Below are 15,518 nucleotides of genomic sequence, written 5' to 3'. Positions count from 1 at the left end.
GTTGGTATTTTTTCACCGGGTAAGAACTCTGAGAAGCGAGAGAAGCAATTATGAAAGTCTATGACCTGGGCTATGATAAAACCAAGTCTGGGATTGGGAACCCCTACAGTACACCCTTGTTTTAGCAAATCCCACTTCTGCTGCAGGAAGCCACAATAAGTAATTCCTTGACTGTTGGTGGCAGGAGGGGTGTAAATAAAAACGTGAGGTAGTTCTTTCCACAAGTGGGAAATATTTGTCGACATAATATCCCTGCACATGTCTGACAAATTTCCAGAGCATCTGCTTGTTGTCATCTGTGAGTAAACTCTTAGCTTGGTATTAACTGAACTTGACAAATCATGAGCTAGTTGCAGTTCACAGGCCTTATTTTCTGATCCAGCCATGACTAGAGGAGCCACTAAAACTCCCAAAAATGTGAACCAAAGAGACCACCAAGTAGAACTGCAAAAGCATAAGCATTAAAAAGCCTATGGGGGAGGTGGTGAGAGCACAGAAGAGTAATTTACCAGGAGTTGCATACAGGAAAGAATGAAGACTGGTGGGAAATAATTTAGACTCTGCTCCAACAGCTTAACTATCAACTTGGTTTAAAAAAGTGTTTTTTTGAAGTTCTAGCAAGATACTAGATCTATACGATAGAGAACATAGCAGAGGCTCTAAAAAGGAAAATTAACACAGAAATACTAAAGGTAGAAGAACAGAATATCCTGAGAAAAGAGTTACCTATTAAAACTTTAGTCTTTCTGACTTGGAATTTGTACATTTATATTGAACTAATAAAAGAAAATCAGTGATTGCTGAAAAATGTTTGTATTCTAAACTCTCTCCAGGCTACCAGACCAAGACTAATACCAGAAATAGATCAGGAGTAAAATTATAGTTAGAAAAGGGGAGAAAAGTAAGGTAGGACATTAAAATTTTATTCTGAAATTATCTCTGGCCACGACAATAAAATTTAACAAATATTCACTGAACAGTCTTACTCCTGTCATCAGCTGTACAATACATACAGTATCATAGAACTGGCCACTAGGATTAAAATCCACTAGAACATATTTCATGTTAAGTGGCGAGAGCAGCATCCCACAGAAATTTTTACATACATATATACACAGTCCACATTCAACCATTTTCACATATTTTCAGTACACACAGTTGCAGCATATTACAGTCACGTGTCTAAGTTGTTGCTCGATAGAAACCCAAGCCACTGCCTAGACATAACTGTAGCAGTTGAGCTGAGTATAGTTACAATTCATTTTATCTATGTCCATAGCAGAGAGATGTACAAGCCCCTAAGAAACAGAGTTCACAAATACTATTTTTTTTTTAATGCTACCACAGCATTATGTTGGGCAATATTAAAACCTTTACCAACCTAATCAGTTTTTTGTTTAAAGTCTTCTGCTTACCAGAATATTCTTGATGAAAAACATTACAAAAATGAATGCTCTCTTGAAAATAATTCACACTTTGAAGATTCCAATATGGCCCAATGCTACTGATGCCTAAAGTGTTTCCTAACATTCTGATGGAGTCCTTCCACATGACTCCAAACCACCCAGTAAGTTTAAAAGTGGCTTAAGTGCCTTGCACCCAAATTGTAAAAATCCCTGGCCATCCTTACTAGAGCCAGGCACATATAAAAGGAATGCACTTTGGTTCATACCAAATGCCCTGGGATTAATCACACTATAAAATTAAATGGTTTGAGGTAAATTTTTACAAATACAGTTGATTTTTGTCTAGTGTTAGCATAACAAAAAAAAATATCGTTTAAAAAATCAGTCTGATGTTAAGATACAACAAAGACCATCTTTAACCCCTTAAACATAGGAATTCCCTGTGTAACTAACCAGTGGTTACCTTTCTCGGTGCCTGACGATGACGCGCGCCTTATGGTTTCTATTAAGGCCTGTAAGTAACTGGATGTTTAAGACAGATGTATCTTTGCAGAGGTGGGTTCCATCTAGTATTCAAAGAGTTAAAGAGGCCAAAAAATGCATGCCCTACAACATGGCATTCAGAACAAAAGGCACATTGTTATCACTAAGGGCACAATTTCTCCTCTACTGTTAATCTACACTGTCTTGCATCACTGTTGTTCCACTGTTGTAGCAATACACTTAAGTGGTAATGCACGCTCTGGGGGTGCAAGAAACGGAGCCAGATGAGACCGCAACCGAAGACAAGACCACACTGTGCTCTTCCTAAATCTGAAAACAGCTCAGACATCCCTAGACAATGGTAACCTGTGAGACCAAGGACTGTTTCCAAGCCAACTCCTAGTAGCCTATCGGAGCCCTTCATTTGTGTTTTAAAATCACAAGGATGCAACAGTTTTGTTGGGTTTTTTTGACATTATAGCTAAGCTAGAATTAAAAAGCAGCTCTATCACTAAACACTGAACATGGCGGATCTTGTGAATAAGGGAAATGTCCCTGTATTTAGGGGGTGCGGTGTTGGGGGAGCCCCAATAGTGTTGCACATTATAGTTTGGCTTAAAAGTTTCCGGTTACATTTGTGAATAGAGATAGTCACAAATGCACTGTTGGCATCTTAAGGACCAGTTTTGTGTGGTGAGGGAGAAGACAAGCAGTATTAGCCCATTTATAAATTTTCACACGGATAATCATTTTATAGGGATATTCATATTAATGGCAGGCTCAGGTTCATATATTTAAAACTAAAAGTGAAAATCTCTCAAGAGTGGATACGATGGAAGAGGAACACTGGAAGGGGAAAACAGCCTTAATGTTTTGTTTATTTTAATGACTTAAAGACGCTAACCATCTTAGGAGGCTTGTGGTTTTACAAAGCCGCTTCTTATGCCTTTAAGCCAGAATTTTAATAATAAATACACAATCTTTAAATTCTATAAGCCACTGATTGGGGGGTATCATCACATGAGCATCATTTAAAATGCAACTTACTAACATTATTGCACTTCCACAGATTACACAGAAATGTGTACAACAGGCTAAAGAATTTGACTAGGGGAAAGAAGCTATAATTTCTAGAAACAGAAGTATAAATTAATTTATCAGTGACACCCTTAAATAGTAAAGCAAATATCAACACCACTATCTTATTAATAAGCTAATCTTATTACTGATTTTTTTGGCAAATATCTGTAATAGTTCCTGAGCATTTTTCTCCACCATCAACTGACAAAGCCTCAAGATAAGTGAAGTGTTTTGTTCAAAACTACCTTTTTTTTCTTAAAAGAGAAACTGTAGGATTAATATTAAAAGAACTGAACCGGAAACTTTCTTGGCCTCGCTGGGGACCATGCTTTAAGTACTCGTAAATCAATTTACAGGCAATCAATACAATAATATCTGTGCATATAAAGGAGTATTTATCCTAATTTATACTACCCAAAACCTATTGTCCAAACAGGCAGAAATCTTTCTATATTAAATTGCACATACTAAAAAATTTTTTCCACGTGCCTTGAAATTGATATATACCACTGCTCATACAGTAGTGATAAAATACTGAAATTTTCACTGTGAAAATAATTATTATTCAGAGGAGAAAATATTCTTTTACCTAACTCTCAGTTACTTTTCCAGGTAAAGTGTCATTCCCACAAAAACAATCAGTGCAATCCAAACGGAAGTAAAATAAAACAGAGGAATGTGATGTCTGTGGTTCTTCTAATGATGCATAGAGCAAATCAAACCATTTCACTTCAGGCTGAACTTTTCCTCCTTCGAATCTGTTGTTAAAATTGGCCTTGCTGAACAAGCACAATGACGTCTGTTCACGAAGAGGATTTTCAACTCTCTCTCTTTTTAAAGAGTTGATGCTCTCCCAGGCTAAGAGAACCTTACTGTGGCACGTGAAAAGTGTGAACTCAGTCTAATCTGCTAAACCGTCTTTGGAACTATGGAAATCCCCACCTTAAGTAGCTAGGCTGTTCTTTTTTAAAGTGGAATATGAAAAGATGGTCATAATCACAGCTAAAATGTCTCTCTTCTGTATCAGGAGTCTGGGATATATATCTGAAGGAAGAAAAAGGAATTAAATGCAAGCAACAGATGTGTGGTGAAAGAAGAACAGCAGGGAGAAGAGCAAAGAGAGGGGAGGAACAGTTCATGTAATACATTTCTAAATTTAGGTGCAAAACCAATTTTGTTAAACAAGGCTTCTTTGCAAAACAGCTCGCTGATCACACTGGAGAATCTGGAGGAACACACGTTTCCATTCATCCACCAGGTCTGCTTGGCCGGCCGTTAGAATGTCAGAATGCTAACTGGGCATTTCAACTGTGGGGATTTTATTTTGTCTCTGAGCACTATTTTAGGGAAAAATCTCTAAGGTGCAGTTTTTCTTAGAATATCATTTTCATCCTGACCATTCTCCTCCCACCATCACTACCACCTGGGTAACTTATGGAAAACGGAAGCAGGACAGGCTGCACCTGTGCATGAACCTGAAGCGTGGAGAGAGAAGGGGGGGCCTTCGGAGGCAATCACCTTGGGGAGAATATACTATGAACCATGAACACATAGTGAACGTCTTTGACACCAATCTGTAGATGCGCGGCAGTCATGACGTAATCAATGGCCTGCCACTGATGTTTATTACTCTGCCACACTAAATACAGTAAGGCTCATCGTACTTTTAGAACACAAAAAGTTTCAGAAAGTATAAAAACTTAAAGCATTGTCCCCATGTATTTTATAAAAACAAAACAAACAACCTTCTTACATTAAAATAAGTGCCAAAAAGATACAAATGAGTCGAGTTATTGAGCAAATAAAAACAGGTCTGAGCTACTCCTTTTCAACCCAGTAAGGCTCAGCAATGTCGTATCTTTCAGAATTACCAGCATCGGGGGACTGAGCTCAGCTAACAAGTTTTGGCAACACTGTCCTCTGCTGAATATTCCCATTGGCATCTGTCATCTGTGCCAAATTAGTCCTCAGTTTGGAGGCTGAGCTGGAAGGTGGAGGTAACTTGGAAATGGATGTGATAGCACCAGTGCTCTCGGTGATCCTTTTCACTGACGTCTTCTCCCCTGTCGGAGGCTTTGGCAGCCGCCTCCTCAGCCAGGGATGCCGCAAAGCCTGGCCAGGGGTCATGCGAACCGCAGGATCCCATTCTAAACACTGTTTTAAGAAGTCGAGGAAAAGGGGATCGTCACACCCCTTCAGTGCATTCCCCCACTCTCTGCTCTCCGGTGGGCCCCTCAGTTTCCCTCTCCGGGAACGGCCTCCGTTGAGAACCACGGAGCCGTCTGAGAGAGTCGTGACAGTGCAGTAACGGGGATAACCCTTGGAGCTCACAAAATTTTTGGCTCGCTTGGACGCATCCAGCAGTTTCTGGGAGGGCATGCCCAGCAGTTCAATCATACAGGCCAGCTGGTCCCCTTCATCCTCCCCAGGCAACAGGGGGTAACCAGTCAGGAGCTCCGCGAGGATGCAGCCCAGGCTCCACATGTCGATGGGCATGCCGTACCTGGCGCCGAGGATCACTTCCGGGGCCCGGTAAAAACGGGACTGGATGTACGTGTAGACCCGCTGATGCTCGTAACAACTGGAGCCAAAATCAATCACTTTAATCCCGCTTCTACCCTGCTGCTTCAGTAAAATGTTCTCGGGCTTCAAGTCACAGTGAATTATCCTGTTTTTGTGCAAAGCATCCAGGCACTGCAGGATGGAGTGGGCGAACTTGCGAACCAAAGGCAGGCTGAAGCCCTGGAACTTGTTCTTCTTGATGAGCTCGTAGAGGTTCATGCTGAGCAGCTCGAACGTCATGCAGATGTGGTTGCGGAAGGTGAAGTTCTCCAGCATGTGGATGACGTTCATGGTGTTGTCCTTGTCCTGCTTCCGCAGGTGCTCCAGGATGCGGATCTCCTCGGCCGCCTGCCGGTGGAAACGCTTCTCGTTCCTCACCATCTTCAGGGCCACGTGCTGGTGGACTTTGTGGTCATAGGCCTTGACCACCTGCCCAAAGCTCCCCTTCCCAATGACCTTGAGGACCTCGTACCTGTAAGCCACGTGATCGTGAGGCACCTGCACGTAGGATCCCTGGTCATCGTCGTAGCCACCGTTGTTCGGCCCGCCTGTCACGCCCTGGCGCTTCTTTGCGTTTGGACCCAAGAAGTATATTTCAGGGTAGCTGAAAATCTCATGGTGTTCGAAGCTGCTTAGTTTTTGCATGTATTGCTTCATCGCTTGCTCGGGTGTCATGGGGATGGCTTTCACCTTCCCCACGCCTTCCAGAGACTTCAGAGAGGTGGAGCTCCCCTGCCGCCTGTGGATGCTCTCCAGCTGCCGCTCTGGCACCACCGGCAACCCCGTTTTGCCCACCGTTGTAAGCCCATTTGGTTGTGTTGTGAGCACTGTCCGCTTGTTACTGTTATCCTCAAACAGCTGCTGAACCTGGATCTGTCCATGGCTGTGGCTGCCGACGTGCAGGTGGTCATTCATTGTGTGCTTACTGCCGCCAATCTGTAATTCAGAAAGGGAACATCAAGAGAATGGAAGAGGTCTGGCTGTTCCAAAGGGATATTTTATAAATCGGCGCCCACCCTCACCTTTACAAAATCCAATTTGGTTTGAATTTACAGCCAGAATCAGGTTTCTTAAATGGAAAGAGTTGTGCACGCAGGAGGGACCTCACGAACACCCCGGCAGGGAGAGCGGACGTGACGTGGACAGCCTCAGACAGAAGTAAAGGCAGAAGAGGTTGGGGGGCTGGGGAAGAAAGAAAAAGACCCCCACAGCTGCTACACGTAACAAAGAGTTTGCTGTACGTGTTTTCAGGGTTCTTAGAGTAAGTCCTCAGTGGAGGCAGAGACCATGCTTCTTGCTCGTCATTCTCTGCCTAAGATTCAGCACAGGGCCTGGGATATCACAGAGGTGCAATGCAGCCCATACTTGATATCAAGATGAAAGAGGACACAGAAAAAGCATGAACACGTCGGCACTCTACTGGCTCTCCCGCCCCCAGACCATAACATTTTTCACACTTCACTTAGTAGCTTCTCTATTATCGTGAGGGCAGGGACCAGGCCGGTCTTGTTTACTACTCCTTCTCCAGTGTTTAGCTCTATTCTGAGAACACTACTGTCTTCATTCTCGGCCTTCTCCACTACCTGAAAATCGAACTAATTACACCTAGGAAAGTGCATGATCCAGAAGCAAAGAAAACTGTACTTTTAGGCTGGAAAGATTCCCATGTAGACATGCACTCTGTAGCATCTTGTAAACCCCAAACCTATTTTTAAGTTTCTGGGCTTCACTGGCTGTGATGACCATTTAAGGCCATTCAGCCCCACAAGCCAACCGCCACCCTCTTTTGGGCCTTCCTTTGGTCAATGGCTTGGCTCTCTCAAGACCTGTGTTTCTCCAGGCTGCTGGGATACTCAGCTCTCTGACAAGGAATACAAAGTAGCAATTTCTATTTCGGGCACACATGCCATCCACAAACATTCCTGTCTGAACAAAACTGACGGCATAAGCCAAGGGGCCCCAGCCTTCCTACTGAGAATCTACTGGGGATTTCTTTCAAGCATTGTTATGGCCAAGAGGTGAGGGGTACAAGAGGACTTGCAGCCAGGATCCCCTCCCAGTGAGGAATTCTTGCCAGCCTCAGACAATCACTCACAAGTCTTAAAAGCATCCCACTAGACGATTTTTACATGAAAGCTTAAAGATCAACTTGCCTCTCACAATCCAACTCATTCCTTCAGCCAGTGTCAGCTGAGGTCTAACCACACATGTGGCAGAGTCCCTGCCCTTCAGGAGCTTACAATCAACTGGCTGAAGTCCTCTACTATCAGTACTTTTCCCATCAACTCCTCCGAAATCCTACCTCTCGGGCTTTACGTATCACTAAATGGCGTAGAAGTGCTCTGTGTATGTAATATAATTCAGGAAGTGGTTCGGGACTACCTGGATCATAAAATGAAATTCCAAGTCCTTCTTACTAGGAGACCAAGACCTTCAAATTTTCCTTAACTGACACACAGCAGGCACAGGGACTATCTGAGGCCTGCACTTTCTCTCTGCAATCTTCTAAAACAAAGTAGAATATAGTATAGTACCTGGGCCTTGCTGAAGTATGACTTCATTGAGAGATTTTATTTCTCAGATTTCTGGAAGACTTCTAGTTGAACCCTTTTATTAAACTCACAGATGATACTCCACGCTAAGTGAACTTATATTCTGTCAGGTAGCTGGACAGGTTATTTTATCCTCGTTCTATGCCAGAAGCAAAGCAGTTCATAAAAAGGCATTAGGAAGCCCTGGGTATATACAAAAGTAGTACAGGCTTGTCCATGGATTTTTGTTCCCAAGCCTCAGTCTCTGAACCTCTCCTCCTCTCCACTACGGTCTTTCAAGCACCCGGGAACAAAAGGGCCTGAAATTAGAAATATATGTCTCTTAGAGAACCATTCTCTTCAGGGCAGCTTGGAGAGATTTCAGAAGAAAAACCGACATTACCAGCATACATGCTACAAAAAGCATGAGGCTTCACTGGGGACAAAATTAACGTTGGGGCTTTAGGAACTCCTAAAAAGAGGACAACGTAATACGTTCTCAGCTTCAGAAACCAACTTATTTTTGCAAGAGCAATTTTAATGTTCTGCATAATTCAAAATATCATCAAAAAAAAAGCTGAGTGACTAGAACTAAAGAGAGTTTGCCAATTAACTGGATCACCTCCTGTCTTTCCAACTACCTTCTCTTGGTCTCCTCCACAACAGCAACGAAGAAGGCTTCCAGAGTTTCCCAGGGTTCAAGCCTCAAGTGGCTGGAGGCTTCTCACTCCCATAACTCTCCCTGGTCGACTATGACCACAGCCAGGGCTCCAGCAACCCCCCAGGGGCTGACATCCGCCACATGTACACCTCTAGCTAAAAGGAGCCCGATCTATGTCTCCCGAGCTCAAGACCCCCTGTATCCAACTCCAGATCAGCTACCTTTCCCACAAGCCACTCAAACTCAACTCACGCTTTTTCTACCAAAACCATTTCCTCCTCCCACAACCCTCAATTTCTGGTCAACAAAAGGCTTCACCCCCGAATAATCACTCTGTCTCCACGTCTCCCACACCTTCCCAAGTCACCGCGGAGCCCCGTCATTCCTATCTACCCCACTCCCCTCCATCCACGCTGCCTCACCTCACACCCCTGTTGTCTCTCACTGCGACAACCGAAGCAGCATCTTAACATGTCCCCTTGCTTCTAAGTCTAGAATTCCTCAAGTCTCTTCTCTCCACGGTGCTTCTGGAGTTACCACGGAAAAGTGTCACTCTGACACTGCCCTTGCTTTTGCTTAAGGCCCACACAGGCACCCCATTTCCACAGATAATATGAGACCTCACAGGCAAGAACATGAGGTTCTCAAATGCAGAGCCTATATGACCCGAGTCCTTCCAGTGTCACCCACCACTGTCATATTCTCTCCGAGAATAAGCTGGATTCCCCAAGACCCATGGAGACACCACGCTCTTTTACACTCTGTTTTTGGGGAGGTTATGTTTCATAATGGTTAGGCGTCCAGGGACTTTCAATTAGATGCATGGGAAATGAATCCCAGCTCCACCACTTACTAACTGTGTCACCTTGGTCAATTTACTTAATCTCTCTAAACCTCAGTGTCCTTATCTGTAAAAAGAAGGTAACAAAGCGACCTCATTAGGGCCATTAGGAGGATTAAATAAGGTAAAAGATATAGAGTGCTTAGTATAGTACTGAGTAAAGGAGAGCTAAAGTTATTGCCCTTTCCAAATGCTGCTTGGAATCTCCTTCCTAACCAGGACTACATGGTAAACTCATACTCACCCTTCAATGCGCAGTTCAACTCTCACCTCTTCTGTGAAATGGTCCCTTTCCCTTCCAGGGTGCTCATAGAGCACTGATATATTAAGACACTTATTTCGTTTTACATACCTGTTTTCACACCTGATGTACCCACCTGGCTGTGAACAATTCCAGGGTGGGGTCACCTCTTATCTTTTTAAGTCCTTATTGACATAAACCCAACATACAGGAAGTACTCAGTCAATTTCTGTTGAGTGGAAGAACTAACTCTCACGTCTCTGAGTTATTCTTAAGAACTATCTTTGTACCTTCATAAGAAAACATGAAGTTAACACCCAGGGAATTGGGACTTGTCTCCAGTGACCCAAGTCACAAGATGTTAGGCTTGCATTGCATCGGCAGAGACTTGGAAGCAAATGACAGCCCATTAAAGAGTACTTGCAGCAGAAGAGATCAACTAAACACCTAAAAGTGACATGTGGAATCTTAAAAAACTTTCCAGATGTTAGGCAGATTCATTTTAGAGGCTCTAGTAAAGGAGGATTTTGAGTCTTAAACACTGTGGGACTCTACAATCACAACCCAGGTCGGAAGCACAATTAACTGATCTATAAAAAGGGAGGAAAAAAGCCCTAGAAATGCCAAAACATTTCCACAAGACATATGCCAGGACAACACCATAAACTTAAGAATGTTTAAAACCTCTCACTCACTTTTACCTATTTGCCAATGCCTACCTAGCACAGTGCCTCTTAAATTTAAAAATACTGAATGAATGTAATTGTTAGATACCTACAACGTATGGGTTGAAGCAGAGAGACCCCCAAAAGCCCTCTTTGACCACGACACATTTTAGCATTAAAAATTATGTAAGAACAATAGTCTAGTCAATTTGGTAGTTTTAATCTCTTCCAAAAATAAAAGGGAAAACAGCACATACTTCACTGTGCTAACATTTCTGGGAGTTTTAAAACTTTGCTGAAGTCATCTTAGAAATGCTGTATAGTGTTATGGGAATAGAACTGAGTCCAAAAAGATCGGAATTCTAGCTCCTCCTCAAACACACTGACGGTCTGTGTGGCCCTGAATCAAATGTCTTTTTCTTCTATCAAACATTACTGTTTTTTAAATGGGAATATTCATTCTTCTTTGACTCCTATTATCTTATAAAGGTAAAACCGGTAATTGGAGAGTGCTTTAAATGTTAAACAGTTATGAAAGTGATACAATACTAATATTTCAGAATTTAAAAAATAAGCACATTAATATCTCCCATACAACATTAAAAAGAAAAAAAAAACTAATAGGAATCAAAATAGTTATTGGGTACACTTTTAGGACAGAGATAAAATGACTAAGTATAATATATCCATGGAGATAGGGTACAAAAGGGCAATGCACTAGATAAATTCCGAAGTTTATAATCCCTATAGTCATATGTTTATCTACCTACTGCATCATTTACAAGAGAAAATATGGGCAAACACAACGAGATTATTTTCCTCTCCATAATGCCCTTCCCCCCACCCATTCAAAAATAGCTCTTCCTAGTTGTAACTGCTGTGAAATTAAAAACTAAAAGCTTACAAAAACCTGAAAGACATATGGACACATGGATCTGCTAAGGTTCTTGCATTTATAACAAAACTAATACAATTTCCTAGAATTAGCAGTCAAGCAGTGTGTTAAAGCTGCACTCAGGAGGGCCTGGGCTTTAGCTCCAGCCTTGATAGGAGTTGGCTCAGGAGTCTTGACCAAACCAGTTCACTTGTCTGACTCTTTCCTCATCTGTAAAATGAAGGAGTAGAACCAGATAAACTCTGTGGTCCTTTTACTTGCCTGTTTGAGGAAGTCTGCAATGCTGTGCAAATAAAATCAAAACTAAAGAACAACCAAAACCCAAATTCACACTTTCAAAACCAAGCTTCTAGTGATCAACAGTTTACTGAAGTTTAGGTAAGTTAAACACAGGTAAATCTGGTAGATACCACAGCAAAATATAAGCACCATCATTAGGAGTCCCGAGAAGCACGCACACATCTTCTCATTTCTGCTCCACCACAGGCTATTCCTCTAGTATCATTTTCTGTCATCTCATTACATATTTCAGTTGCAAAGAGGCTCTGATCAAGCAAAGCCCACCCTTATATAACTGGAAGCCGGATGCAAACCAAGTAGTAGTTCTTTTCCAGGTCATACCAATTCATGTGATTCACACATGGAAAAAAACTGGATGTTATATTTTCCAAATTGTCAGATGATTCCAAACCAAACTGAAACACCTAAACCCAATGGCAATTTCTCAACTAAAACATCACTGTGACAAGAACATTCAACTCTAACACACAGAATCAACAGCCTACTGATGCTCTTCCATTAACCACAGCCCAACAGATTGGTTAACTTCTGCGCAGTGAATTCCTAGCCCCTGGGTCTAGATGTGTCAGGAGAGACAGAAAGAGGAGGAGAGAGAAAGAAAATGTAAGAAGAAAACATGTTCCTGGGGAACTGTGCACAGATGTCTATGTCTAAGAGAAAATATTCCATTCTAGCCATCCGCTTATAAATTCTCCCCATAAACAAGTTTCCCCATGACACATGACCCTCAGAGCTGCTCCTCTGAAGGCTAGAAATGGCCTTTTCTGCAAGAACTTAACTTTCACTTGGCAACCAAAGCCATATCCTTAGCAAGCACTCCTCATACAGAACCATCTTAGGCAGTTCCTCTGGAAGATCGAATCGTAAACAAGACATTGGAAGCCATCAACTCCTCCAGGGCACATCTCCCCTAGGCTGTCAGCCACCATCCAAGGGCTCTCTCTGGGAGGCGAGAAAACGTACGTACTGAAATCAAGCCCAGCTTGCTGATCTCTGCAGCCACCAGTCCCGCGCCGAGCTCCCAGTTCCCTCTTGGCCCTCTGAGGGACCACGGCACCTGTCAGGTGCCCATCCCTTCCCACCTCCTTCCGAGGCAAAGCTGGCCCTTTTCTTTTCAATAATATCCAACTGCAGAATCCTACAGGGGTGGCGCGTTGTTTTGACTGCCGCTGCGGCTCTTATTTTTGTTAATGTTAATTACAATTTCTGCTGTGCTCAAACCTGTAGCACTCGTAAAAGATGCTTCCACACGCGGAGGACAACTGTCGGTGCTCCCTGCTGGGTAGAGCCAGGCCCGGGATGCTCTTTGGGGCATCGATTTTCCGGGCAGGACGGCCTGGCTGTCCCCTAACACATATCTGTTTCTATAAATACCCACTACCCAACGTGGTGGTGGAGGGGCAGGGATGTTTATCGGGTCAGGGAAAAGGAGCTCGAGGAAGCAAGGACGGAATAAAAAGGGGGGGGTGGGGAGCGAAGAGAGAAGGAAAGCGACCAGGAGGAAGTTCCGAGGAAGAGGAGCGCAGGGGTGGGCGGGCTCCGGAGGGGAAGTGAGGGGCCCACGCCACGAATCCTCCTTTGTGGCTGCAGCTTTGGGCTCGCTCAAGTTCCAGAGGGCGGCGTCCCGGAGAGGCCACTGGCGTGAAGACACTGGCACTTCGACCTCTCTACCCTCTCCCGGCCGCATTATCCCCCAAGTCCGGGTGCCTGTGCCCCGGACCCCTCCCGCCCCTCTCCCCCCGCCGCCCGCGGCCTGGGTCTTACCGTGTGGGCTGCGGTGGCAGCGTTGCTGGCCCGGAGCGGCGGCAGGGCGATGGGGGAGGGCGGGCCGGTCCCCACTCCGCTCCGGGGAGCCCCCGCACCGAGCCCCGGGGAAGCCTGAAGCTGGCGAACGGCGCTGTCCCCTCCTCGGCCTGGCAGCCACGCGCGGGAGGAGACAAAAGAGGGTCAAGGGGGAGAAAGTCACCCGGACCCGGTGGCCCCGCCCCACCCCTCCAGGCTGCCGAGCCCGCTCTCCCCGGGGCAGAGCCGGGGACCGTGAACGCGGGCGTCCCGGAGCGGCAGGAGGCCAGGGACGCAGACACCCGGCACTCCCGCGGGGCGGGGCTCAGGCGGCTGCAAAGTTAAGTCGGGCCCCTGGCGCGCAAGCGAGTTCGCGACCCGTTGGTGGAGCCGGGCCGGGCGCGGGCCGGCGGCTCACGTTGCGGGAGGCCGCAGGCCTGGAGTTGGGCTGGAATGCCGACCCGGGCGCCGCCGCCTCGCCAAGTCCCGGGCGGGGGAGGCCCGGGACGGCCCCCGGCCGGCTCGGAGGAGCCTCGGAGCTCGCGTGTAACAATGAGCGGAGCCGAGGCGAGGGCGCGCCGTCCGCCCGGGGGACCCCGCGCCGCCCCGCCGCGGCGCAGACTTTGTTCGAGGTCCCGCTGGTAGCGGGAGCCCGCGCCACGAGGGCTGGCCCGGGGGCCGCGGGGCTGCGCGCCCGGGGCGGCGCGGGGCCCGGGCCTCCTTACCGGTCGGGTAGGCGGCGGGAGCGGCGGCCGAAGGTTTCCTGGTTAACATGGCCGCTGGAGAGGAAAATGCATCTCAGGGCTGCCGTCTCCGTCTCCGTCTCCGCCGCCGCCGCCGCCGCCCGTCCTGCTGCTACTTCTCGCGGCCGCCACCGCCGCGCCTCCTGGTCGCCCCTCTCGCGGATCTCCGGCGCCTCCTCGCCGCCTCCCGTCAGCTACAGCCAGACACACACAGTCCGCTGCATCCCCTCGGCCCGGGCCCGCCGCCGCGAGCCCCCCGCTCTCCTCGCCGCCGCCGCCGTCCTCCTCTTCCTCGGGCGGCCGCAGCACCCTCCGGCCCGTGCACATGCCTCGCCCTCCCCGGCGCGCCGCGGGCCTCCCCGATTCCCTCACATAGGGCGCGGGGGAGCTGGCTGCGCCGCCTCGGCCGACTGGTTCGGGAGCCTCCTCCCGGGCCCGCGCACGCGCGCCCCCGCGCACACTCGCCAGGCGCCCGCGCACCGCGCGGCCGGGAAGGGCAGCCCCGCCCCCGCTCCCTCTGCCGCCGGGCAGGCCCCGCCCCCGGACTCCCCACCCCACCCCAGGCCCGGCCACAGACTCCCGCGCACACCCTCCCCGACCCAGCCGCCCACCGGAGTCCCTCCCACCCACTCCTCCCCAGCACGCACCCCAGTCGTCGGCATAGCCACCCCTCCACTCCCCCGAAAACTCTGCAGCCTCCGCTCGCCCTTGGCCTCCCCCTCCGGCCTTCTGCACGGTTGCCCCTGCTAACGGCCTTCTCCCCTCCCCGGCCTCGCCCGCCCCTGCAGCACCCCACCCCTTCCCTGCAGCGCAACCTACCATTGCTTCCCTCCCACCGAAATCGCTGCAGAGACCCCCCCTCCCCTTCCAAGCGCACCCCCAACCATATATGCATTTTCAGCTTTCCGAACCTGATGGCTGCTCACAGACAATACTGCCCCCCCACCGCCTTCCGGGTCCCAGTGGCTTAAGCACCTCCTCTCCCAAATTGATCAGGTAAATAACTTAGTTGTGCCGGGGGTCACCTCGGTAAGGAAAGTCCAGCCCGTTGGAGGGCCGCGCCTTAGCTTGGGGACCCCGAGTGTGGGCCAAGGAGGGGGCTGCCCTCCCACCTCCACCTCCACCTCCACCACACACAGCCCCTCCCTGATTTACTGACACCAAGTGACCGCTCTCCAGTCTCTAGGACAAGGGGATGCAGAGAGGCGCGTGTGGATGGTTGCCGGGGAAGCAGTTGGCTGTGGGTTGCTAGGCAAAAATAAACATCACAGACGCCTCCCATTTCCTTACAACTCCGAGCCTTTCCCCTGCGCGGCCACTGGGAGAGG

General features: G+C 47.5%; 1 protein-coding gene across 1 annotated transcript; it reads right to left on the bottom strand.

The window, feature by feature from the left end:
- Window positions 1-902: 902 nt before the first annotated feature.
- DYRK2 (dual specificity tyrosine phosphorylation regulated kinase 2) lies at window positions 903-14,311 on the bottom strand. The gene is made up of 3 exons (XM_060025180.2): window positions 14,173-14,311; window positions 13,430-13,578; window positions 903-6,467 (listed from the first exon to the last, which is right to left on the bottom strand). The coding sequence occupies exons 1-3, from the start codon at window positions 14,219-14,221 to the stop codon at window positions 4,860-4,862; spliced, it is 1,806 nt and encodes a 601-aa protein (XP_059881163.1). The 5' UTR covers window positions 14,222-14,311; the 3' UTR covers window positions 903-4,859.
- Window positions 14,312-15,518: the final 1,207 nt, after the last annotated feature.

This window comes from Delphinus delphis, chromosome 11, assembly GCF_949987515.2.
Source record: "Delphinus delphis chromosome 11, mDelDel1.2, whole genome shotgun sequence".
Classification (NCBI taxonomy): Eukaryota; Metazoa; Chordata; class Mammalia; order Artiodactyla; family Delphinidae; genus Delphinus; species Delphinus delphis.
This window is presented reverse-complemented; position numbering and strand designations above follow the sequence as displayed.